The sequence below is a fragment of the Sorex fumeus genome, unplaced genomic scaffold, assembly GCF_029834395.1.
Source record: "Sorex fumeus unplaced genomic scaffold, SorFum_2.1 ptg000098l, whole genome shotgun sequence".
In the NCBI taxonomy this organism is placed as follows: domain Eukaryota; kingdom Metazoa; phylum Chordata; class Mammalia; order Eulipotyphla; family Soricidae; genus Sorex; species Sorex fumeus.
In genome coordinates, this window is record NW_026606155.1 from 23,499,246 (window position 1) to 23,523,818 (window position 24,573).

Genomic DNA, 24,573 nt, shown 5'->3' on the forward strand with positions numbered 1-24,573 from the left:
ACCCCAGGGTCTAAGAAGTAGGACAGGAAGAGAGGCAAGTGGCAGGCATTGGACAGGGAGCAAAGGAAAGAAACTCAGAGCTAGAGGATGCAGGTATTCAAGGCTGCCTACCCCCCATTGCTCACATGGGCATCCCACCACAACACCCAGAGGGGTTGCCTCTGCGTACCCAATTGGAGTAGCAGGTCTAGAGGAAAGAAAATTTCAGCAAAGCAGGAGACTTCTAAATGTTCTGGTGTGCATGTTACTTCTCACTGCCTTCTGCAGAGCTAATGGACTCTCTGGAGAGCCCACGGCAGAAGGGAGAAGGTAGGACTATCAGCAGAGGGAACTTAAAAAGTTCAGAAACACCCTCAGTCCTGAGAAAGCCAGAGTAGAGCACCTGGCCATGGGGATGCTCAACCTCCAGCCCTGGACCCCCAGAGCTCCTCCTCTCCATCTCAGAGAGCACTGGGCTCTCATCTTGGACTATAATAGTTCCTCGGGATCCCAAACGCGAGCCCAGCATTATGCTCAGGGGAAACCTTCTGGCCCCATGAAGTGTTCCAGGGAAAGCCGGGGTGGAAGTGGAGTTTACAAGGCTGGTACAGTGGTGAATCACACCAAGACTTTCCAAACTGCTGGGTCTCAGAATGGCATAAAAGGTTTTTTTTTTTTTTAAATCCTTTCTTTTAAATAGGTGCCCAGAACTACCACAAGGCAGCTGTAGTTTTTCATGAGCCCCTAGGTGATTATGATGAATCCTAGGGTTAGAGACTAGGGAACTCACAATCGCTGAGGGGATCCCTCACCAACTATGCCATCTGCATGTTCTCCTGACAAGGGCTGCATTGAGTCACAAACACCAGCAAACTGCGCCCAGGAATTCTGGTTTAAAGGCCAGGGGAGGGGACTGGGAACTGATACTTTCTTTTTGTTTGTTTTGGTTTTTGAGTCATGTTCAGCAGTAATCAGAGTGTACTCCTGGTTCTGTGCTCAGGGATCATTTCCTGGATAGGGTTCAGGGGACCATATGGAATGCTGAGGATTGAACCCGGCCTGGCTGCATGCAAGGTAAGAGACCAACCTGCTGTATCATCTTATTGGATCTTTCTTTGGCAATGCTCCTGAACCTTCTGGGCAATGCTGCCCTGTTGATTACACATCCAGGATTCTCCTGAGGTGAGAGAGCTTAGGAGACATTGCCTCAAAGACAAAGGACAGTCCCAAAAGGGGCCCTGTACCCTCATAATTTGTGGTCTTAATTTGCTTCTCTATTAAGAGCAGTTCCGTTTGACTCAGGCCTTTTCCTCTTGCTGGGTGGTTATGTTAACTGAGTTACCTGCCACCTTTTGCCTCACCCATTGCAGTACTTCCTTGGCTCCCCAACTTCCCAGGGATACTCACCTGTGTTCAACTTCTCCTTTGTGCAACACTTTCTCTGCATTGTTTCCTAGTCTATCACTATCCCCTAACTCGCTAGCAGTTGCTCTCCCCTATCTCTAGCCTGTGGTATTGGGAATAAAGGCTGTTAATTATTGTCTGGTGATCTGTCTGCAACTCATTCCTCTTCTATCAGCCGGGGAATGTCTATTGACCACTAAATGAACCAGGGACTCCCCCACCCCACCTTTGCCTATCACCACGAGATGGTGACTTAGCCAGTATCTTTTCAGTTCCTTAAATTTATCTTAATTTTTTATTACTTTTACTCATTGTTAAATTAATGGGGGGGGCATACCTAGCCGTCCTCAGGGCTGACTCCTGGCTCTGTGCTCAGGGGTCACTCCTGACTGTGCTCAGGGGTGCCATATGCTGTGCTAAAATTGAACCCAAGTCAGCTGTTGTGCAAACCAAGAGCACTAACCTCAATACTGATACTACCTCTTTGGCTCCTGGGCATTGATATTTGTTCTGCTAATCTCCAGGTAGCTCTAAAGCATGACCAAGGTATAAAGTCAAAGCCTTTGTTTATGAAAACCAGAAGCTCACCCCATCGCCCCCCACCCCAATGCCCCCTGCCGCATTCTTGATACATGAAAAAACTGATCTGCCATGAGCAGTGATTGGGGGAATGAGACATTGATTCTCTGGTTTATGATCCCAGATGGCACTCTCAGTGATATAACTGACATAGAGAGAAAAGGATTAAACATTTTTCTGTATCACACCTTCAGGGGGATTCAAGGTGAGTATCCAAACAACAGAACAGACTACACTAAGCTAGAAGAAGCCCAAGAAATACCAGAAATTCTTGGAAATGATGTCCACCATCCCACCAAGATTCATGTGGACAGGAAAACCCTACTTATGTATAAGGATCTCAGAACAGACACTAACGAAAATGACCCCAGGGAAGAGTGATTTAAAGAATTTTAACACCAACAACAAAATGGAAAGACTCAGAGAAAGAAGAAGATAGATATGGCTGCTTTGTCTTAGAACCCCTCAATTCCTACAAAAGTATTTCCTTTTCATTAAGTAAAGTTTGGACAGAACAAAAAAGTAGTAATAATTTATTTATAAATAAACAGAAAGGAAGGAAAACCCCCAAGTTAAATCATGGACAATTTTGTAACCGTTTATCTCACTGTAATTTAACTTTAAAAGGTTTTAAAAAGACTTAAATTCTTGGATCATATTGGAAGATTCTACCCATGACATGTCCGAAATACGAGGAAGAAGATACTCACATACAAACTACTGTTCTTTTAATGTTGACAGAGAAGTATGAGACAAAATATTGGTCTAAAATAAACTAAGTCAGGTGAGGTAACTGAAATTCAAACCTATAAATGTTAACACTATTATAAATGCGTGTCATCCTTGCGCAGGGGCCATGCTAATCTTCTCTGTATTGTTCCAATTTTAGTATATGTGCTGCCGAAGCACAACGGGTAGGGCGTTGGCCTTATAAGCGGCCAACATGGCCGACCCGAGTTCGATTCCTCCGCCCCTCTCGGAGAGCCCGGCAAGCTACCGAGAGTATTCGATATGCCAGACACAGTAACAACAAAGTCTCCAATGGAGACGTTACTGGGCCCGTTCGAGCAAATCGACGATCAACGGGAGGGCCTTTACCTTTACCTTTACCTATTATAAATATGTGACCCAAACTATAATAATTCAATTAAAAAAAATAGAGTTTGCCAAGGAAGTGGGGTGAGGGGCACTGAAATTGATGATCAGTGTGGTGATGGGATATTGTATACCTGAAACTCTATTATTAGCATTATTGAAATCACAGTGCTTGCATAAAATTTGGATAAAACATAATGTATCAAGTCAATGTATCTCAGGGGAAGAATGGGATATGGTGGGGGCGGGGAGGGTGGAAATTTATTTTACACACAGTGTCATTATTTGCATGAAACAATGACCTTTCGAATTAAAACATTTACAAGTAAATATGATTGAAATAAAAACTAGGGCCAGAAAAATGGCTCAAAAGGCTGTAGAGCATGTTTTATTTATTTACTTTTTAAAATTGACTCACCCTGAGATATACAGCTATCTACCAGCCTTCCTACCCCCCTCCCCCCACAGCCTGACTGTATGGCAGACATTCCCCTCCACTCTCCCCCACCCACCCCCATTTTCGTTTTAGATGCAGTGTGTCTAATACTGTTACCGAAAGGGTATCATGTGTTTCACTTTACTTTGAAGTGCGGGTTTTGAATGTGGGAGTTTCTGATTTGATTCCTGTTACCACATGGACCCCTGAGCACAGTCCGGTATGGCCCCAAAATTTAAAAAAAAACTGTAGCAACAAACACTAATGTAAAATTAAATTAATAAAACAACAACCAGAAAAAAGAAATAGAAACACGATGAAAGGATGATATTCACAAAACATAAAATGTTAGGAAAAATAGAAAACAAATATCCAAGTAATTTTTGTACCCCAACATTCAAAGCAAAATACACCACTAGAAGGAGAAGCAAAGAATGAAAAAAAATAGCCAAGTTACAAAAGAAAAATGAAGCTCCCGTGACCATGAGAAGAGATCCTACATATATTAACAAAGAGATGAAAAGTAAAACAAGATTGTTATTTTAACTTAAAAGCTTTGCAGAGAGAAAAATCTTGATAATGATTGGTCTGGTGAGGATATGGGACATGATTGCTTGTAAAAGGTTTGTTATAATTTTGCTCAAGAGAATTCTGGCTACTTGTACTAACGTTAAAACATGCATACTTTCTAGCAATTCCATTCCTGGAAATTTATGTTCAAGAAATAATTGGATACATGCATAAATATGTTCCTCACACCACTGCCTATGTTTGAAAAAATTGACCCCCTCCAAAGCACCACATCAAAATATTTATGACTTGGGTATTAGTTAAATAAATTAACTTATTCGCACAAGGGCTCACGATGTGTCACTGTTAAAAAGGATAACTTGGTAATTAATTTAAAAAATTATGGGACAATGTATAAGCCCATGTTTGCAGAAGAATTTGATACTGTGTGTACATTAAAAATGTAAGGGGATAGAGACACTAAGTCAAAAGGTTCTCAACCCCTCAAATTTCTGACACCTCTGGTATCTTCTTAGTTCACTGAACATCCTCCCTATTTCAACACTGAACAGTTAAATAACCAGAGCCAATGGACTTATTAACTATTTGTATATCCAAAATTTAATGGCATTAGAAAATATAACTCCCTGTGGCGTATTCAAATGCCTAAAACAGTAACAAGTCTCACAACAGAGACATTACTGGTGCCTGCTCGAGCAAATCAATGAACAATGGGAGGACAGTGCTACTGTGCTACGGTGCTACAGAAAAAAAATATGTATATAAACAGAGGCATTAATATATTTGTGGCACTCTTAATTAACGAATACAGGCCCATGAGGCACTGCACACCTTCTCAGACCTTGGAACTAAGTGCCAGCCACACCATCCACACTTCCTATTCCCTGTTGATTTTTGTACAGCACTTGCTTTTCTTTGAGGACAGTTTGAGATTATCTCTGGTACCATTTAAAAACTGTAAATGAAGGCTTTATAACTATAAACAAAGTTTCTATAAATGGGATTGTGTTGGAAGAAGAATGTTCTTCATTATGTATGTCTGATTGGCTTGAGACAGTTCATATCTTGAACTTTTAAAATAAGCATCTATGAGCTTATTAATTATTCTAGTTTTGGGCTGGAGCGATAGCACAGTGGGTAGGGTGTTTGCCTTGCTTACAGCTGACCCAGGTTCGATTCCACTGTCCGTCTTGGAGAGCCCAGCAAGCTACCAAGAGTATCCCGCCCACATGGCAGAGCCTGGCAAGCTCCCTGTGGTGTATTTGATATGCCAAAAACAGTAACAACAAGTCTCACAATGGAGATGTTACTGGTGCCTGCTTGGGCAAATCAATGAACAACAGGAGGACAGAGCTACAAGTGCTACAGTTTTCTCAGTCGTAAAGTAAACACACCAGCTTTTCAAATGGGAAAGGGACTATTGGGTGGCACCCCAAACTAGCAGAATGATCCACACTCTAGCAATAGCTCTCTGCCTAGATTCTACTTGCTAACCTGCACCTACTTTCTGTGTGATCTTGAGCAGGTTGATTAAGTGCCATTTCCTCATGTTTCATGGTGAGAATGATTGTTCAAGGGGATTCCACAGAAGGCAGTATGTGAATTGTGTAGTACAAAGGCTAGATATTGTTATTGTAGTTATTGCTTCTGCTGTCTACTGTGAAAAAGAAGGGCTGAAAGATTCCCTCCAGAAATCAGCATTAGGAAGTGCAAGGAACTGTTCCCATTATGATACCCAAAGGGTCAGAGAGTGATCAGAGGTAGACCACAGAGGAACCACACACAAACTGAAGGTCTAAAAAGGTAGAAACCAGGAGTAAGCCCAGAACTCTCTCCCCATCTTCCCTTCCACTTGCTCAGAAGGTGAAATCCCTTCTGCTAGGCCATGCCCTAAAGGATCTCTGTTCTCGTGCTCAGTTGAAATAGGCAGTCAGGTCACCTCAGGATCTCAGAATGTTGTTGCACATCCCTTCCATTCCCAGACAGGAAAATATTTTTTGGTACCTCATCTCTATGTCCCATAAAGCAAGGTCATCACTGATCCAGGGATTGGACGGCTCAGCTGGCGTGATCAAAGGGTCATATTCCACGTACTGTTCTGTATAAGCAATTAAGCTGCAGAAGAGGAAAGAAACAAAGGGTTGGCTATGTAGCATAAGACTGAAACTTAATGCAGAGAGATGAAAAGACTTTCTAAGCTGTCTAATGTCATTTCCTCGGTGTGAAGGGAGGTGCAAAGGGAGACAGAACATCTATCAAATCATTGAGCAAGTATGCTTGGCTGACTCTTGTCCCCTAGGAATTGCACCCCCACATGTACACAGGACTACTTTGGGGCTGCTGTGTACCCACAAGCCTTTATGCTGGCCATGGCATACCTGCCCAGGAATAGACACCAAATCCATGCGGGGTTCCTCTTTTAATCTCCAGCTTTAGCAAGACAATTGGTAGGAATGACAAGGTGAAGGGTTGGTGGCAGCCTTAGTTCCTAAGATGCATCTCTGATGCGAAGGAACAGCCACAGGAAGTGCAGTGGACCAGATGGACCCCTGGGGGAAGTAGAGGGACTGGCACTGGCCACCTTGAACTAAATGACATCATTGGGCTTCCTGGAGTTCAACTTCACAGTCCTCAAAGTCCTGCTTGCTTAACCAGTTCATGCTCCTGTCAGTGGAATGTGTTCACTGTGGAGTTCCTCTACTGCCTGGCACTAAGCTGACATGGCAAGGACAGAGAGGAGGATGAAGGGACCATGAGGGCAAGCCCCTGGAGGCAGTTCTTTGGTGTGTTGGTAGGGGGGGTTTCTTCACCTCAGGACATGCACTTCCTCACAGCACATAGACAACAGGGTGGATGGAGAATCTGCTCTGGAAACATAACAATACCAAAAGAGACCAGGCAAGAAATGAAGCTGGGAGCAATGGTCCACATTGAATTATGAGTCCAATGTGAAGCCACCTGCATGAACTCCAAAAAGGATTGAGATAGGACAGGAAAAACAGAGGGAGGATAAAGCAGAGGCATTGAGAGAATTTTCTAAATTGTCCGGCACACAAGCTCACAAGTGAGAAAGGTTCATACAGGATTGCTGCCAGTGGTGTAAAAGGAGAATCTAAAGTTGTCACAGACTGAACTGTCTCCCCGCCAAATTCATGTGTTTAACAACCCCCTTCCCACATGACTGTTTTCAGACCCAGGGACTTGAGGGAGGTAATTAAGAGTCAATGATGCCCCAAGACGGGGCCTTTATCTTCATGTAGCACTGCTCTAGGAGAAGGGAGGCCACCAAAGCAAAGGCCACATGAGGACATAAGAAGGCAGGTCCTGTAAGCCTAAGAGGTCTCCCCACCTAAGTGGCCAGGCAGCACCAAGATCTCAGACTCGCAGCCTGCAGAAGTGGGAAACAAACATCTGTTGTTAGGCACTCGTTGGGCTGTGTTTTGCTAGGGCAGCCTGAACTGACTGGTCCAGGGAGAGACAGAAAACACACAGAAGGGCAGAGGAAGCCCATTAGGAATGTTATCTCTCATCAAGAAAGTTATCCCTGGTCGCTTCTCCTGGCCTCTTCTGATTCTTCCGTGGATTTGTAATCTAAAATGACAGCTTAGAAGGTGCTGATGTGCTTCGGCAAATGTTCCATGCGCCATCAGGAAGGGCTATGAAATGGGTCTTGGGTGGAGGTTGAGCTCGGTGGAGCAGGGATTCTATTGCTTGGAATCAAATGAATACAGATGAAATCGATGCGGGTGGACGGGAATGTAAGGGCTGCTGGATTTCCCATTTACTTCTTTCCATCTCCTTGTGGTCTGAAAATTTGCCACATGACTACTGGGGCCTGTGGTCAGTCATTCAGTCACCGTTACTCAGCTTCTACTGGTATCCCAGTAATCAGTAAACAGCTCTCTGGAGTTCAGGAAGGCGCTGACATGGAGCTAATAGCAAAGTCATGAGATCAACATTAACCTGTCGTGGGTTGGTGGTACATGTTTCTCATTGTGCTTAGGAAGGAATTTCAAGAACAAAGTTCTTCCGGGATTTCACCTTCTGAGCAGGTGTGAGAGAAGAGGGAGAGAGAGTTCTGGGCTCCTGGGGAAACAGACCTGAGGGATGGAGGGCAATTCTGGAAACCACTACACAAGAGATAAAAAGAAGCATGCAAAGCATTCTGGGATAATGACCCTTGTTCTAGCTTAGAAACACAAGCAACTTGAGCTGCTGCATTCATTAAGAAATCCAGTTCTACCTCTGGGTAGAGGTGGAGGGAGGGACAGGAAACTGTATAAAAAGGGGGGTGAAGAGAAGAGCTTGTGTGTACCTCCTTTTCTATGTGCAGTTTCTAAACTACAATGCACAAGGGGCATGAAGGAAGGAAGGGATTGGCCCGATTAGAAAGAAGGTAATGTAGATAGTACTGGAAAAGCAAGAAGAAAGTTTGGTCATGTTGGTTAACAAATTACTTAATTCACTCCACCCACCCAACTGGAAAGGCAGGAAGAGAAGAGAAAGAACAATTTAATTGCAGGTCACCCAGTTTAATAGAGAAACTGGGGATGAAGCAGGTACATGAAGGAGAGTTTAGTGCTTCTGAAGGAACTGCAGCTGTCAGACCAGGGAGTGTGGTTCTTCCAGATCCTGATTTTAGCACAATTAGCTTGGCTCTCATGTTACCTCTGATCTTTATGTTGTTGTTCCTGCCGCCTAAGATGGATTGAGAGAAAGGAAAAGAAAGGAAGGGCCCCACCATATTTGGAATCCCATGAAAGCAAAGTTGTAATGACCTTTTTGCCCCTTTATTTTCCTCGCCTGAAACTATCATTAAACATTGAATGCACAGACTTCTTTCATCCTACTGGGGTCTTAATAGACCTTTAGGGTATCCAGTTTCTTGCTGTCTTATCTCATTCCATTAATTACATTTCATGATCACAGAGGGTCAGGAGGCAGAGGAGGAACCTCCATCCAATTTCCACTGGAGCAGCAGAGATCATGAGATGGGCAAGAAAGAGGATGGGTTAAAAAAAAAATTCAGCAGTCAGCTGTGATGCACACACACCTCCTGGGCAGAGGTTGGGAAGAACCAAGCACACAGCAGATATGGATAGCACTTTTGCATCTCCACGTAGGGCAACATGGTGTGACAACTTCGGGGGGCTGCCACATGGGGGTGGTGGGCAGAAGTCTCTGGGGAAACCCAGAATTACTGAGACTTCCCTGACATGACACATTGGCAGGGAGATGGGGAGAGTTTGCCTTCTCGAAACTGGCCTGTCAAGAGTGATAAGACTTGGGGGGGGATGAAAAGGAGGCGCCCCTGAGGTCTTTGGCAAAGAGAAATCAGGCTTGATTGATAGGGTTACCTTAGTGATGGGGAGAATCCAGGGAGGGGTATGAAGTCAGAAAGGTGGTTCTCTGAGCTGAGCTACAGCTGGAACAGACTTGATACCTCCAGGTTGGTTATCTAGTATTTGTAAGAGCAGATCTGGCAGTGCACACTATTCACTCTTGCTTTAGAGCAGGATGAAGGAACATGGGGGCAGAGAGATGGCTCAGGGGCTAGGTGAAACAAGTATGCCCCAGGATTAATCCCTAGCACCACACTGTCTCCCAAGCATTGCTGGGCTATGGGAGACCCCGGTGGCCCTTGTGGCTCCCAGCATGGCAGGATGTGGTCCAAGTGCCCCTGAGTACTGCTAGGGTGGCTCAGGGAATCTCCTTCCTGCCTCCACAGGCCTGAGAACTGAGCACCCCATTGTTAGGTCCTTGCATTAAACTGTCAGACTGGGGACTGGTTGGAGAAAATCACCGGGGAACTGACCCCACTCAAAACACTACAATATATTCCCAGCAAAACACCACCACCACTAAGGAACGTGGTTATCTGATGTGCTGGCTTGGCTGGTCAATTTGATAATTGGCGTGTATTCCAAATCCTGTCCTTGAATGTGGGTCTGGGACTTTGCTTTCACAATGAACGCAGCAGAGGTGATGGAGGGTCCAGACCTCAAGTGGCTCTGTGCTTCTGCTCTCTCCCTCTCACTTGGTTCCCTGCTCTCCCCATGGAAGTAGGCCAGGTTAGACCACCGACGGTGAAGATGCTATGTGTGACAGAAGCCCCCTAGCCCAGCTCCAGGTCATCCTAAAACAATATATGCGAGACTGTTCATTCAAGATCTGTGACTTTCCCCATGTCATCACTCCATTTGAACAAGGCCGAGGCAGGCTGCAAACCCTGATGGCTGGCTCCATCCCCATTCCCCCTGCCCCTCACCCCCACCCCGCACCCCCCACCAAGATGTTCTGTTCTGCCTTCTTTGCCAGGCAATTTCCTTCCTTCCTTCCTTCCTTCCCATTGGGCCTAGTTGCTCCCTTCAACCCAAAGATGACAATGCTCAAATTTCTAGAACTGACCCCCTTGTGGGCCAGCTGGGCCTTCTCTCCCCAACATCAGTTCTCAAGTGAAAAAAGATGCATGAGGGTCTGTTTGGGGGGAATGGGAGGATGAAGAGAAGGTGAGGTCCTTGGCCTGAGGGCTTTTGGTAATTGTCACCCAGGGAAATCTGATTGGCACCCACCTGAGAGAGCTCAGCCCCCATCCCCCATCTCCTCCCTTTCCCCACCCCACCAACACCGCTGACAGACAGAGGCTCCATGCACTGCTTTATCTCTTTCTGCCACCTGGCTCTGCTTGCTCTGCCTCTCTGTCTGGAAGTGTCCCTGTGGCTCTCATGAAAAAAGCCGCTGTCACAGGGAAAAGTGGCCAGTTCTTGCTGCTGGGAATATGATCCTTCTCTGCCAGCGCCAATCTGGGGAGGGAGGAGGTTATGGGGATAATCTCCATGTGAGCAGCCTCTCAAGCTTATTAGAGGGTGCCAGGTGGTTCCCCGCCCTGACCCAATGCAAACAAACAAACAATAGGCCCTGCCAGGCTCCCTTCCCTGCAGGGGCTTTCTCTGGTCTCAGCCTCAGCTCACCTGTGGCTTGGCACATCTGCCCTGTGGGCGCTGCCATCAAGTCTAAGTTCTCCTCCCACACCCCAAAGACAAAGCAGGGCATGCCTTCTCAGGTGGTCTGAGGGGTGGGAAATGGCTTTGCCCAATCTTCCCTTCCTAGACCCAGCAAACCCACTGGGGGATTATGCAAAAGGCAAGTTCCCAGGAACCACTACATTTAAGCTAGGAATCTCTATTTGGGGGGGTCACTATTGTTGTGGAGGGCATACCCGGCAGTGCAAGGGTCACTCTTGAGGCTACTGGAGACACCAGGGTGCTCTGGAGGTCTTGCCATGCTAGGGAACTAACTTAGGAGCTCATACTTGAGCCACAGGCCTGGTTACATGAATCTCTGTTCTCGACCCCCTTCCTCAACTGGATTGTCATTTCTAAATCAGTGCACCTGAGCAAAGAGACCTCAGAGAGACTCTTTCTAGGGGTCCCTTTCCCCTTCAAAGGCAAGTCATGCCCCATACTTGAAGAACTACTGGTTTCAGAATATCAGTAGTGACATTTTGAGCTGCTCTGGGATAGACAGAAGCAGCCACTAGAGACTGCAGTTCTCACTCTGCACCAGGACAGCCAATTATGTTCCTTTTCACAGAGGAAGGGAGAGACTCAATTCCTCATAGACTGTGGCATCCATAGATTCAAGATCATTTCGGCTTTCAGACACTCTTCTGGAACAAAGACAACTATTGTAAGTTCTAGAAAACCATTTTAGAGCCTGCTTCTCTGAAAAATCCCATGTTATAGTAGAGGCTTGGGGTGATTTGTCAATTTATTGAAAATGTAGGACAACTGTCAGAAGTGAAGAGTGAACTTCAGCCAGGGCAACCTGCTGGTGCACTTGCACAGGGTAAAGAAGGGGTATCAGTGATTCTCAACAGGGGTGGAAACACCTCCTGGCCAGTTCAGGGGCAGCGGGAAAGGTTTAGAGACATCTTTGGTTGTCACAGCTCTGTGGTGGGGATTTGCCATTCAGTGAGTAGAGTTCAGAGTTATCACTCCATATCCCATGATATGCAGAATGGCCTCTCAGGATGAAGAACTACTGGGTTCAGAACTTCAATAGTGACATTTTGAGCTGCTCTGGGATAGACAGAACTGGCCATCAGAGACTGGAGTCCAAATCCAGAACCTCCTAAAGGTAGTGTTAATTTGGTGTCAGGGGGCAGGGGTAGGGTTTGTTTAGCCTCAGTTTGTTACTATGCATCTAGAAAGATGTGAATAAATCCAAGTCCATCAGACCAGGGTTTATAGGCTGGACAAGTGGCCAGGCCCCTATGTGAGTCAGGTTTAAAGGACATACTTTCCTCTGCTACCTGATAAACACAAGGACCCATCTGGAGCCCAGGACACTCCAGAGAGTGACCATCACCTTCTGGTGATATATGGATGAGCTGGCAGTCAGTGCTGGCTGCCTGATGAGATTTATTCCACACAGATTCCCTAGGTGGTCGCCCTCTTCCTTGAGAGTTCAAAAACAGACTATTTAGTTGACAAAATTGAGTCTCCCACGAGTTAGTGGAGTGGAACCAGCCACTGGAGCAGATTGTAGCACAAATGCTCCTGCCAAAGCCAGGCTGGAGGTGCCAAATATTTTTCTTACAGTTGATGTGATGCACTTCAGTGGCTGATGGTGTGTGGAGGCGGAACACCTCCTGATGGTCCAATCCCCCCTGCTCCTGCAGCTAGCACCTCAAAGGGCACCCGCAATTTCCTGCGCCCTGTAAAGTGAATCTAGGCATTTTACAGCTGAGATGGGAGCAATTCCAGTCGAATTAATGAGGAAGCTGAAGGCAAAGTGCATTATGGAGCTTTTAAGGATGCTCTTGCTTGATTGACAAGGCCCTGTGACCAACCCCCACCCTTTCCCCAGAAAGCTTCTGTAACGGAACATTTCTTGACGTCTTTCCAGGGGGCCTCTGCTATCTTATTGTCCTGACAGGGAGCCTGTAACGCTTTCACCCCTCAGTTTAAGAAATGACTCTGGCTTGCCTTTCCAAGTCACCCGTTAGCCATCGCCCTAACATTTCCCCTTTGTTAAATTAGAAGAAAGCGGTAATGTTATTGAGCAAAAACATACCTTTCAGCCACTTTGGACATTTTTAAACAATGTCTGTCAATCTGTGCATTCAAAAATGTTATCTAGAAAAGGAGAGAATGGAGATGTTAAAACCAAAATAGAATTATTTCCCCCCCTACATTCCAGGAATCCAAATCTTATATTTTTACCAAGATCCAAGCACTTCCTCTGACAGCTTTGCTCAAGTAACCATTTAGCACCTCTGGAGAGTCTTAACACACTGAGGATTCCCACTTCAATTTAGTCTATGTCACATATTCTTCTGATCTGTGTTCTAGCTTACAACTGGATTCCTCCCAAATAAATTGAAAACTGAAGGGGAGTAGATATAAAGACATATATTGTACCTGGTTCTACAGTACCTTTTTTTTTATTGTGCTTCAAAGGCATTGTTTGATTCTACAGAAACTCTGAGGTGCCTGGGTTCTAAAGAGTCGAGCCACAGCATGGACAAATGATACACAGACTATAAATATCTGCTTTGACTAATTTCCCCTGAGCTTCCTCTGGTCACCTTTCATACCTACATTACAGAATAGAATAACCAAATAACATTAATCTCTTTCCTCTTCTCCAGGTGGATCATAAACTTGCTAAGTAGATACTTGTTTCTCCTTTGGCTTACCCCCCAGAAGCCAGATAAGTATAATGTAAAGAATAGGTGCTAAAGCTATTCCATTACCAGTGACTCCCAGAAAGGAGTAACGAAATTACCTACTGTCTGTGGGTCTGGCCTGGGTTACCCTCTCATCACAGAGAAAGAAAACAACAAACCAGATGCTGTTGAAATGGTGCAGTAATTGAGCTTTCTTTGTTCTTACACATTTCTTTTGAATCACTGTGATACAGATGGTTCCTGCATGGGTCAACTTTGGAAATGCACCATAAATTTAAGGACCCCATACGAGTCCCTCCCGCCTCCAGTGTCCACAGGTTGGGGCCAGAACCTCAACCAGGGCAGTGGCTCATGTGGCTTAGGTAGAACCATTTGGTCCCTTCTCTGCTATCCTCTGGGGGAACTGCATAAAGGAGCTGTCCTCTGATGCTTCTCCAGGGGCTTACATCCTACACAGACACATTCCCAACTCAAATGACTGGGATCACCATGGCTTCCCCTCAGCCTTCAGAGGTGACCATTCACAGGGATTGCAGAGTGTCCACGGGGGCACCACTCACCTGTTTCCGGATGTCCTCTTTGGTTGTTTTCCTGATTGGCTGACTGGGTACATGCACAGGACTTTGTGACTGGGACTCTTCGGTCACACCATACACCGACTGCAGGAGAATCAAGAGCACGGTACCAGGAATGCAGCAGAGAACCAGCAGGGAAGGGTGTCTGGGGTGGGGGACAGTTAACCACTTGGCCAATAGTCCGCCTCCCTCTCAGATACCCTAACCACAAAGACTCAACCTCTTAATCTGAACTGGGATTCATTCAATGAAGGTAAGCTGATTTTTTGTTGGAAAATCCTTTTCATTGAGCTGGAAACAGTCTCCATGCATTAGTGTCTACAAACAAGATCCATAGACTGTATGCCGAGAATTATCTCAGGGTACTTGATAAAGCACCTTCTCATGAGAATAAGAAACTTCTCATTCTCATGTGTGGAATGAGAAGTTTTTCAGTTAGGGTTTGGGAATCTACTCTTTGACCAAATGCTCAGGGGGCTCTCATGTACAAGGAAGTTCAAACACACCGATCCTCTGATCCTCTCTGTATTTTCCTATTTACTGTTCTGTTTTATGTATGTGTGGAAGAGGGTAAAAGAAAAGAGAGAGATATAATGAGAAAGATTGGGGTGGGGTGGGGTGGGGCTCCCAGTAATGCTCAGCCTGGGAAACAGAAATGTTTGGGCCCAGTTGTGAGATGCTAGGGACATTTTGAGGTGCTTGAAGATCTCCAGAGATAACAACTGGTGGTGCTAGGGATGTAACTTGGGTCCTTGAGCGCTGCAGTTTCCTTGAACTCTGTCTATCTCTGCATTTTCCATCAACCAGAAGGAAGCAAGTATACTGGCAGAGTCCAAACCTGAACTGGAAGGGCTTCAGATTTTTTATTCTTCTTCTATTTTAACTATTAACATCAATGTGGGCTGGAGCTATAGCACAGCGGTAGGGTGTTTGCCTTACAAGCGGCCAACATGGCCGACCCGAGTTTGATTCCTCCACCCCTCTCGGAGAGCCTGGCAAGCTACCGAGAGTATCTCGCCCGCACGGCAGAGCCTGGCAAGCTCCCCGTGACGTATTTGATATGCCAAACACAGTAACAACAAGTCTCATGATGGAGACGTTACTGGGCCCGCTCGAGCAAATTGATGATCAACGGGAGGACTGTGACTGTGAACATCAATGTTGCTCACCTATGACTCACATTTGAATGTGCTTTAATGAACACAAACTGCAACTAATGTGTTCACTTGAATGGTTTTCTGTGCAGTCTCTCCACATGCCACAGATATGACTACTTTTTATGTTGTTCCTTGTGTTGAGGTTGAGATAGATTACAATCTTTTCTTTGGGAAAGCAGCAACACCCTTAAGGGTACACTCTGCTTACCTGAAATCCATAAAATCATGAAATCTATAAAGTCACAAAGGACTCAGATAGGGTGGATGAGGCTCCAGGAAATGCTGAAGGTTGGAATTTAGGAGGTTCTTAGAGGTTGTACTAGGACATTCTAAGTCCATATCCTTGTAGTATATATGACCAATTCTTTCACTCACATATGTATTCACATATGTATGTGTGAGTGTATATGTGATTTTAAGAAATGGGCATGCTCAGGGATACATCCACCTTTTTGAAATTAATATTAAGGTCGACAGGCCACTGCATGGGTGGGACATGGAAACCATGGACAGTCGTGGCCCGGGGAAGCAATAACCACTGCCCCTTTCAAGGCAGTGAAATACAAATCTTAACTTTTTATTTTTAAAATTTTTTCATTTTGGCACCACACCTAGTGGTTCTCAGAGCTAACTCCTGAGTCTGAACTCAGGGATCACTTATGGAGGTATTCTAGGAACTGTATGGGGTGCTGGGTATCAAACTTCAGTTGGCTGCATGCAAGGCAAGTGCCCTAACTGCTATACTATCACTCTAGCTCTGATGCAGATTTCTCTGAGCTCACTCCCAGTGGGGTGAAGGCTGGTTTGAAATGGGACCACCTAGCAGCACTAAAGTCCTTTCACTTTTGTCAGTTTCAGTTCACCTTCACCTGTGGGATTTTACAACATTTTGTGCCTTTGGTTTCCTCCCCTCAGCCAAGCTGACTTACCCCTCAGACTTTAGCACACATGGGTGTGTGGGCAGCCTCTTGGAAAGCTTCCAGTTCTGCCCCCTCATCCCCTACCCCGGCAGTCCTGACCCAGCCTTCCTGGCAATGAGTGTTGGCTTGTCTCCTCTGCACCAGGCTGTGGCTTTGTGAGGATTTGCCACTGTATTTCAACAGTAAGGACAAATGCCAAGCACACATCAGCCATTCCATTTGTATGTGAAGGATGGATGAATGAAAGGGTTGCAAAGGATAAAATGTAGTAGAATTACAAATAGCAAATTATTGTTTCCACAGAACTAGGAATGGAGGGGCTATTGGCATTAAGAATTTTTAAATCAGCTAAGCTAGCAAACCTTTTTAACCTTTTGTGGATTCTTCAAACGTCGACATTTTCTGATGTCCATTTCTGTTGTGTTCACACAGCCTGGCTGAGAGAAAAAAATCACATAATTTACTAAGTGGAAATTACCCTTCCAATTTACCCCAAGAGGCACACTAAGAATGAACCTTTATCTTCCCCATTACAGAAAATGCATCATTACCTTCATTTTGCCATTTACAATAATATTTTACTAAAATGTTTCATGCTCAATATATGTTTCTTCCTAGCGTTCTCCCACAACATATCAAAACTGACCTCATACTCTCTCGGGATGACCTGTAGATGGTCTACGATACAGGTGAAAAAAGGAAACAATATTCAAAGTTGGGAGGTGGTTTTAGCCACAACTTTAGCCATTTCAAAAAAACAAACAATCTAAAAACCATGCCAATGGGGCCAGAGCAATAGTACAGCAGTAGGGTGTTTGCCTTGCATGTGCCCAAGCCAGGTTTGATCCCTGGCATGGTCTCTCAAGCACCACCAGAAGTAATCCTGAGTGCAGAGCCAGGAGTAACTCCTGAGCATCCCCGGGTAGAATCCAAAAAGTCAGATAAAAAATAAAAAAAACCATGCCAATATCAGAAAGGGAGATTATTATTATTATCATCATCATCAGTATCATTATTATTATCATTATTACTTGATTTAAAGTCAATGAAGTTTTTAAGTAATACTGAACTAGTGTATTCATTTTTTAGTTAAATTTCTTGAGGGAGTTGGTGGGTGTGACCCCTGTCTACTGGAAGATGGAGGATCTAGGTGGAGGATGCTCAGTCCCAATCCGAGTAGGTTTGGAGATCTCAGCCCCGGGACCAGCATGCCTGTGTTCCTTGGCCAGTTCCTTCATGCGTGTGGAGAGTGATCTCAGGATGGTTGTGGCTGGTTCTGGAGGTCTTCGGCTGCCGGGGCTCTGCTGGGGGCAGGGAGGGAAACTCAACCCGCCCCCCTCCAAGGGTCCCCAGTGAGGACAGCCAGGCGCGGGGGCAGGAGACTCCAAGCCAGGTAATCCCATCAACGGCCAAGACCTAGAGACTATAAAACCCAGCTCCCAGAAGCACGCGGCCGCATTTGCGGCCATGTGACATTATCTCATTCTTGCTTTGGACAACCTTGCAGGCTAACAAATGTAACCTGCCCACATGGCAAACTCCCTGTGGCATACCCAATATGCCAAATACCAGTAAAAATGATGGGTCTCATTCTTCTAACCCTGGAAGAGCCTTGAATATGGCACTTTTTAAAATCTCAGAGCTAGGACAAAGGAGACGTTACTGGGGCCTGCTCGAGGCAATCAACGAACAACAGGATGATCGTGATCATTCTTGAGGGGAGTGAAAGATTTGTTTATTTAAATTTTCAGTGCTAGGAATTGAACCCAGGGCCTCACACATGCAAGGCAAGTAATGTACACCTAAACTACATTCCCAGCACCATAACATTTTTCTTAATAATATAAAATTATAAAATATAGTCAAGTCTTATTATTTAAGAGTCTTGTAGTTCTGAATTCACATAGTTGTTCAAATTTATTTATAACCCAAACCATGTTTTGGGTACATGTGCAGAGCAGCCAAAGTTCTTCTGAGTTGCTTACCATGCAAGTTTCCAGCTGAGCTGATCTAAGTACCATGAGCTTTCATTGTTTCTTTTACTATAAACAAATATCCTTTCACTCTCAATTTTGTGCTATGTTGTGCACATTTTTGTGTTTTGCTGGTGATTTTTACTGTTTTGAAATTGTCCCTTCCTACTATTGAAGTAGAGTCTCATGTCTCTCAGTGTGTGCAGGCTATGACATGTCTTTGGAAGGAAATGCCATCATTAGATAAGTTGTGTCAAGGCATGAGTTATATTGACTGTTAGCTGTAAGTTCAATGAACAGAAACCAATTATGTCAATAAAACAACAATGCATATTAATCAGTACAAATGGATCAACAATGTATACTCAAGGAGATGTCTTTAACCAGAAAGGCACAATTTATGAGGCCATGTATTGATCAGTTGATAAAAATACTGTGACTTAGAGATTCATAGGATGTGACCCAGAAACAATGTATGTGCTTACTCAGTGTCTGGGAGACTGTATTGGGTATAATGATAGAGAAAAACAAGGAGCTGCTACAGTTGAAAAAGACTATTCCAAGATTTAGATTTTTGAGGTGACCAACAAAAGAAATGGAAATTGTTACTTGGGGAACGCAAAATACCTGTGGGCCTGTAGGCTCCCTAGTGGAATTTTCACAGTTCTCCCCTTTTCCAGTCCCCTATGTTCGTGGGTGAATAATTTTTTTTCAAGATTGAACTGAGATATATCCCAGAAATATATACTGAGATGATATGAATGAATGCCAAAACCAATTTTGCAAAACGCAGCAATTTTCTTAAGCATGAGACACCTGGTGGTTAAAGACAGTCTCTTCCTTTCAGTCTGGGAATGAAGACAATTAAAACCCAAACAACATGACAGTCTCAGAATCACGCAGGCCTTTCTCACCACTGGCCTATGGACGTCCCAGAAGGCCCGTTCCTGACTATCCAGAATCTTTCTTTCTGTCTTGTCCTTTTTCCGATCAATTCTGGAAGAGGAAAGAAAATGAGAGATTTTCATCTTTCGTATTACTTTCTGACCCTTGCCCCAGCACTCTGCTCTGCTCCTGATTCTAGATACCAGGCAGGGGACACCTTCCTGATGCCTGCTCTCTGCAGAATTGCAAAGTTCAGGGTTTGACTCCCTGAAGGAATTTCGAGATATCTACACAGGATTACAAACAATGTCTTAGGAGAGAGAGGACTTTGCTATCACAGGTTAAGGGATGTAGAAATGCCACCATCCTTTTATTTGTTTTTTTTTGTTTGTTTTGTTTTGTTTTGTTTTTGGTTTTGGGCCATACCTGGTGATGCTCAGGGGTTAGTCCTGGGTCTGTGCTCAGGATTTACTCCTGGTGGTATTCAGGAGACCATAAGGGGATGTTGGAGATTGAACTGGGGTTGGCTGAGTGCAAGGCAAGTGCCTTACCCACTCTACTCTCACTCTGACCCTACCACAGTTCTTTTAGTCATTAAAATGTGGAAGGATGATTAAGGATGACATTCTCCACTGATTTGCCCCCAACTAACTGGATCTACCGTGCATGCAATTTATAGGCAAGATTAACCAGAGGCCAGCAGTTCTTCGTCCTCTGATTGGGAGATTTGCTTTAGATTCAGAGACAGTAGAAATGACTTCAAAGTGCTGCAATTACGTGTTTTCAAAGTCACTTAAACCATCTGGCTTTCGAAAAGCAGAGTAATAGCCCTTGCCTGTGATGAGACCCTGAGGCAAGCCCAGCCAGGGGAGGCACAGACTGAGGGAGGGAAATTACAGGTGACAGAGGTGTCTCCTGTTGAGATCTGGCGCAGATAAGAGGTTGAAAACGAGCCTGCATTACTGCATATTCTCTCTCTCTGAGTAAAAAGAAACTCAGATTAATTGCCATGTAACTTCTGGTTCCTGGTTCTCTTGGGAGCACTTTAGTTTACTGGACTGAAATAAACCCATAATCACCCGTGATTTTTGTGATAATTACTGTGTACTTAAATGGTCCAAATTATAATGTAATCACAGAGTTAATCAAAAAAGTTAATCGAGAAATACCATCTTATACAAAGCAAGACGCTCCCCTCCTTTTGAGCCTGCAAGTATGGATTTGTCCTCCTCTTTCATTCTATTTCCTCACCCCACACCCTCTCTCCACCTTTCTCCTTTCTCAGCTGTGCTCAGCATACAGTAAGGGTTGCCCGCTGCTCTCAGGGGCTGCTGGGCTGGCAAACAGGTGGCCAGGATCAGGTAGAGAAAACACTGAGACTGTGAGGAGTGGGGGATGAGGAGTATTGGAAATGTGTAGAGGAGCACAGCATCTCCCATCCTGAAGTAATTTCCAATTGTGACGAACCCTTGATCTGACCTCCACAATAGTGATGGCTTGAACAGGGTGTGCAGGGGGTGGCGGGGTGGCGGGTGAGCGTGTTGGTGGATCAGAAGATTCCTTGGAGTTGCTTACTGCATATAGAGCTCACCCTCTCCCAGTTCAGCAGCTCTTCCCCACCCTCTCCTGCCCCATTGCCTCTGTTATGTTTCCTGGTTCCAACAGAGATCATCAAAAGGTCAGGGTGAGCCTGACTGGAGCAAGTCCATTTCCCAGAATCATTCTGTGCTCAGGAAGACCTTACTGCCTACTTCGCATGGTCCCTGGAGAGAGGAACGAATTCTTGCCCTATACCCTGCAAGGAAAAACACTCCAACTTTCTTCTTTCACTTTTTGCCCTCTTGGGTAAGATTGGTTGAAAGTACTGGTAGACTTTAAAGGAGAAGTTCAGATCAGTAATTTTTGGTCTTCTTCTGAGTCAGTCTGTTTCTAGGATATCTTTCTCAACCTGCAGTAAGTATGGCAGGGGGCAACTCTGGTCTGTTGGTGGGGTGGCAGATAGCCAGTCCTGTTCTGCCAGGGCCAAAAAGTTATGACCATAGAGCCAGGAAATAAGTCATGTGGTAGAGCACTTGCTTTGCACTTGTGAGATGCTGGGTTCAGTTCCTGATACTGGGGGTAAAAATGCAACCACAGGCCCCAAATCATGCCTTTTAATTAGCTTTTTATAAATGATAATCTGGCACTTTGGACTCCAGATATCTGATGTCTATTTTTGATGGATTCTGAACTCTTCCTCTGAGGGACTAAGGAGAAGAGATTTTATAGGCACTACTTGGTATCCTTCATACTCTAGTATGTTTTCTAATAAATAAACAATCTCCAGAGCTCCAGGTAAGAGAAGCTCTGAGGCTTTTAGCCCCAGAGAAAAGAATAACTGGAGTAATTGAAAACACCTTTGAGAAAAATTTATAGCTTATAATCAGACCTCAATGTTTGGGAGGATCCCCATCACTTGCCGCAGTCTATCTTTTGAAACCAGAATGCCATTGGTACAAAGATAACATTGATCCATGCTGATCTTAATTTCCATTCAGCTGATCCTCCAGGGGATTAAAGTGACTGCCCACTGCTGGCCAACCTTGGAAGGAACTCTCTTTGGCAATCCCACTTCATACCACCTCCAACTTCTTAAGCCTTTTTCTCTTCGGCAGGAGTTTCTGATAAGTTCACCTACTTCACTTGTGCTTCTGCTTGCATAAAGATGAATTCCCACTTCCTTGCAAAGGCCCTCTGGAGTCTGGCTAAGTTTTCCTAATGAGAAATGAGAATCAACAAAAAAGCATTAATCATTATGAACCTGAACATTGACCCTTTGCTTCTTACAAGGCAGCTAAATATTTTGATTACTTCCAACCAAACAGTACAGACCCATGTTAAATCCACCGAATATGAACCCAATTTGACTTTGCACCAGACTTAGCTGTACAGAACAAACCTATCAATACTCATTCATGCACATGTTTGGTCTGAAATCCCCATGGTTCACTGGAATCCTCTCTTCTCAGGTGTTTCCCAAACACACAACTCCTACTACATTGGTGATAAAGATGAAGAAGCTTGGAAGAGTGGTTTGCAACCATTCCTGAGGGAGCTGCGAAAAGGAAGGGGAGGTCTTTGCAATTTATCGATCAACATTGAGAGCAAAAGAAAGAATAGATTTCTAAAGACTCATAGCAGAACCTTCGGCAGGCTACCGGAAAGAAGAAGAGGGCATGACAACGGTTGGATTCAAAGTGAAAAAAAAAAAAGGTGGAATTGGCCAGGGAGAGAGCTCAGACTGCTGGAGTGCATGCCTGGTATGCAAAGACCCTGGGTATGATCCCCAGAACAACACTGTGCCCCAAGCACCTCTCCCCAACATGAAAGGGACATCTGTATCTGTAATGTTGATGGAAAAACACCCCTCAAAAACAGAATGAAAAGAAAAGGCACCCAGAATTGCCTTTCCTCTAAGTCTGCAGAGTTACCTACTGGTTCAATAGGACAGCGAGGAGGTATCTGACAGTGCCTTAATGCTTTGCCTAATTCTGATGGAATACAAGGCCAGAGCTTACATTCTGCTATGTATTTTCATAGAGCTCATGCTAACAGTAATTGATTATTCTCATTAGTGGATTATTAAAACAAAAAGAGTTCTAACAGATGATCACCATAGGTAAACTCTTGCTATGACCAAGGATTGGAGCACAAGTGCTTAAAAAATCTGCTCCTTTCATCCTACCACATATCACAGAAAGCAAAGCTTGAAGTGCCTGTCAATCAATGGTAGAATAGTTAATTATGACACAGTCATGCCATGGAATATTAGGCAGTCACTCCCAAAGGTAATGTGAAATTATGGCTGACATAGAAAAACTCTCAGATATCTAAACTGTATGATTGATGAAAGGGACAACTTTAGTTTAAAAATTTGTTTGGGCAGTGCTCAGGGCTTACTTTTGGCTCTATGCTCAGAGATCACTCCTAGTGGTGTTGGGGGGAGGAGGAGGATACCATATGCAGGGAAGGGGGACACCATATGTTGTGCTTGTTGATTGAATGAGAAATGGTTGCATGCAAGGCCAGTGCCTTATTCCCTGTACCATATCTCTGGTCTTCTAGATAGCAAAATTTATGGTATGATTCTGATTGTTTTGTAAAGAAAAAACACAGTCATGAAAAAATTTAGGGAGAAAAGATTATGGGTTATTTTCTCTCCTCTCTTTGATGTTTGCATTTTTGTTTTTTCTAAAGAGAGTAAGTTATCATGAAAAATTAATAAAAATAACTAACTTTGAAATGAAAAGATTTTCTTAATTTCTAAAATTTGTAGGCAGAACTCTTGACCTCATTACTTGTTCCTTAACAATAGTAAAGAAAGATGCTAAAAGAAAACCATACAAAAGACAGTGGGAATTGAGGCGATCTTGCTCCTGTTTGGATCTTTTCTGGAATATGGAAAGAGAGACTGGGATGGAGGGGTCATATACATCTCTTTCTGGGTTTTGCCTGGAGGTCTAGTTTAGGAAGTGTGGGGGTCAAGGCCACACTAAAGTGCTTTGCACCCAGAACAAGACAGCAGTTGTCTGGAAGAAGATGGACTGTGTCTCCTGGTGGCAGATAGGGCAGAAACCAAGTATCCAAAGGACAATCACACATGGGAAGACTAAGTCCTGACATATTTCTGTTTAATGACTCCCATTGATAAGCCAGCTTACACTGACCTTGGGTAAACTGCAATCCAACCTCCTCCACTGTTAACCCAATCATGACCCTGTGAAGGCAGTAGGACCAATGTGGTGAAGGCCCAGGGGCTGGCCTTGTTCCCTGAAAATATGAGAAGTCCCAGTGGGTTATGGCCTTGAGCCACAGATACCCAAGAGTGACAGGTCTGGTGGAGTGAGACTTTCTTGTTCAAGGCAGTCAAGGAAAAACAGCTGGGGCACTGGAATACGGGAGGGCCAGAAGGATCTGTAAATGCTGGTCATCTGGCAGGAGTTTCAAAATCTTTCCTGTGGAATATATCCCAAGGGTGCAAAAGAGCACAGTAGAAAAGACATCTGAACCTGTATGTTCACTGCAGCACTGTTCACAATAGCCAGAATCTGGAAGCAACCCGAGTGCCCAAGAATAGATGACTGGTTAAAGAAACTTTGGTACATCTACACAATGGAATACTGTGCAGCTGTTAGGAAAGATGAAGTCATGAAATTTGCTTCTAAGTGGAAGGTCATGGAGAGTATCATGCTAAGAGAAATGAGTCAGAAAGAGAGAGTCAGACATAGAAGGACTGCACTCATTTGTGGAATATAAAATAACATGAGACTGATTTTTGAGATTTTGAGGCCGAACTATATAAAATA

The 24,573-nt window shown here is 44.5% G+C and overlaps 1 protein-coding gene and 1 non-coding gene across 10 annotated transcripts in view; both read right to left on the reverse strand.

Annotated features, from left to right (window-relative positions):
* RGS6 (regulator of G protein signaling 6) overlaps nt 1-24,573 on the reverse strand; it is a 570,853-nt gene that overhangs the window by 60,514 nt on the left and 485,766 nt on the right. For 8 of the 9 annotated variants that reach the window (XR_008795065.1, XM_056133560.1, XM_056133562.1 and 5 more), the window contains exons 8-13: nt 21,906-21,982; nt 19,258-19,339; nt 16,733-16,807; nt 14,279-14,377; nt 13,103-13,164; nt 6,029-6,139 (exon numbers count right to left, since the gene is read on the reverse strand). Coding sequence is in view for 8 of the 9 variants with exons in the window: in XM_056133560.1 (XP_055989535.1) it covers nt 6,029-6,139; nt 13,103-13,164; nt 14,279-14,377; nt 16,733-16,807; nt 19,258-19,339; nt 21,906-21,982 (506 nt within the window). In the remaining variant the exon portion in view is untranslated. The remainder of the gene's footprint in view (nt 1-6,028; nt 6,140-13,102; nt 13,165-14,278; nt 14,378-16,732; nt 16,808-19,257; nt 19,340-21,905; nt 21,983-24,573) is intronic. The other variant, XM_056133559.1, reaches the window with a different exon arrangement.
* Nucleotides 2,769-2,871, reverse strand: LOC130042158 (U6 spliceosomal RNA). The gene has a single exon (XR_008795132.1). It is a non-coding gene; the product is annotated as a U6 spliceosomal RNA (small nuclear RNA).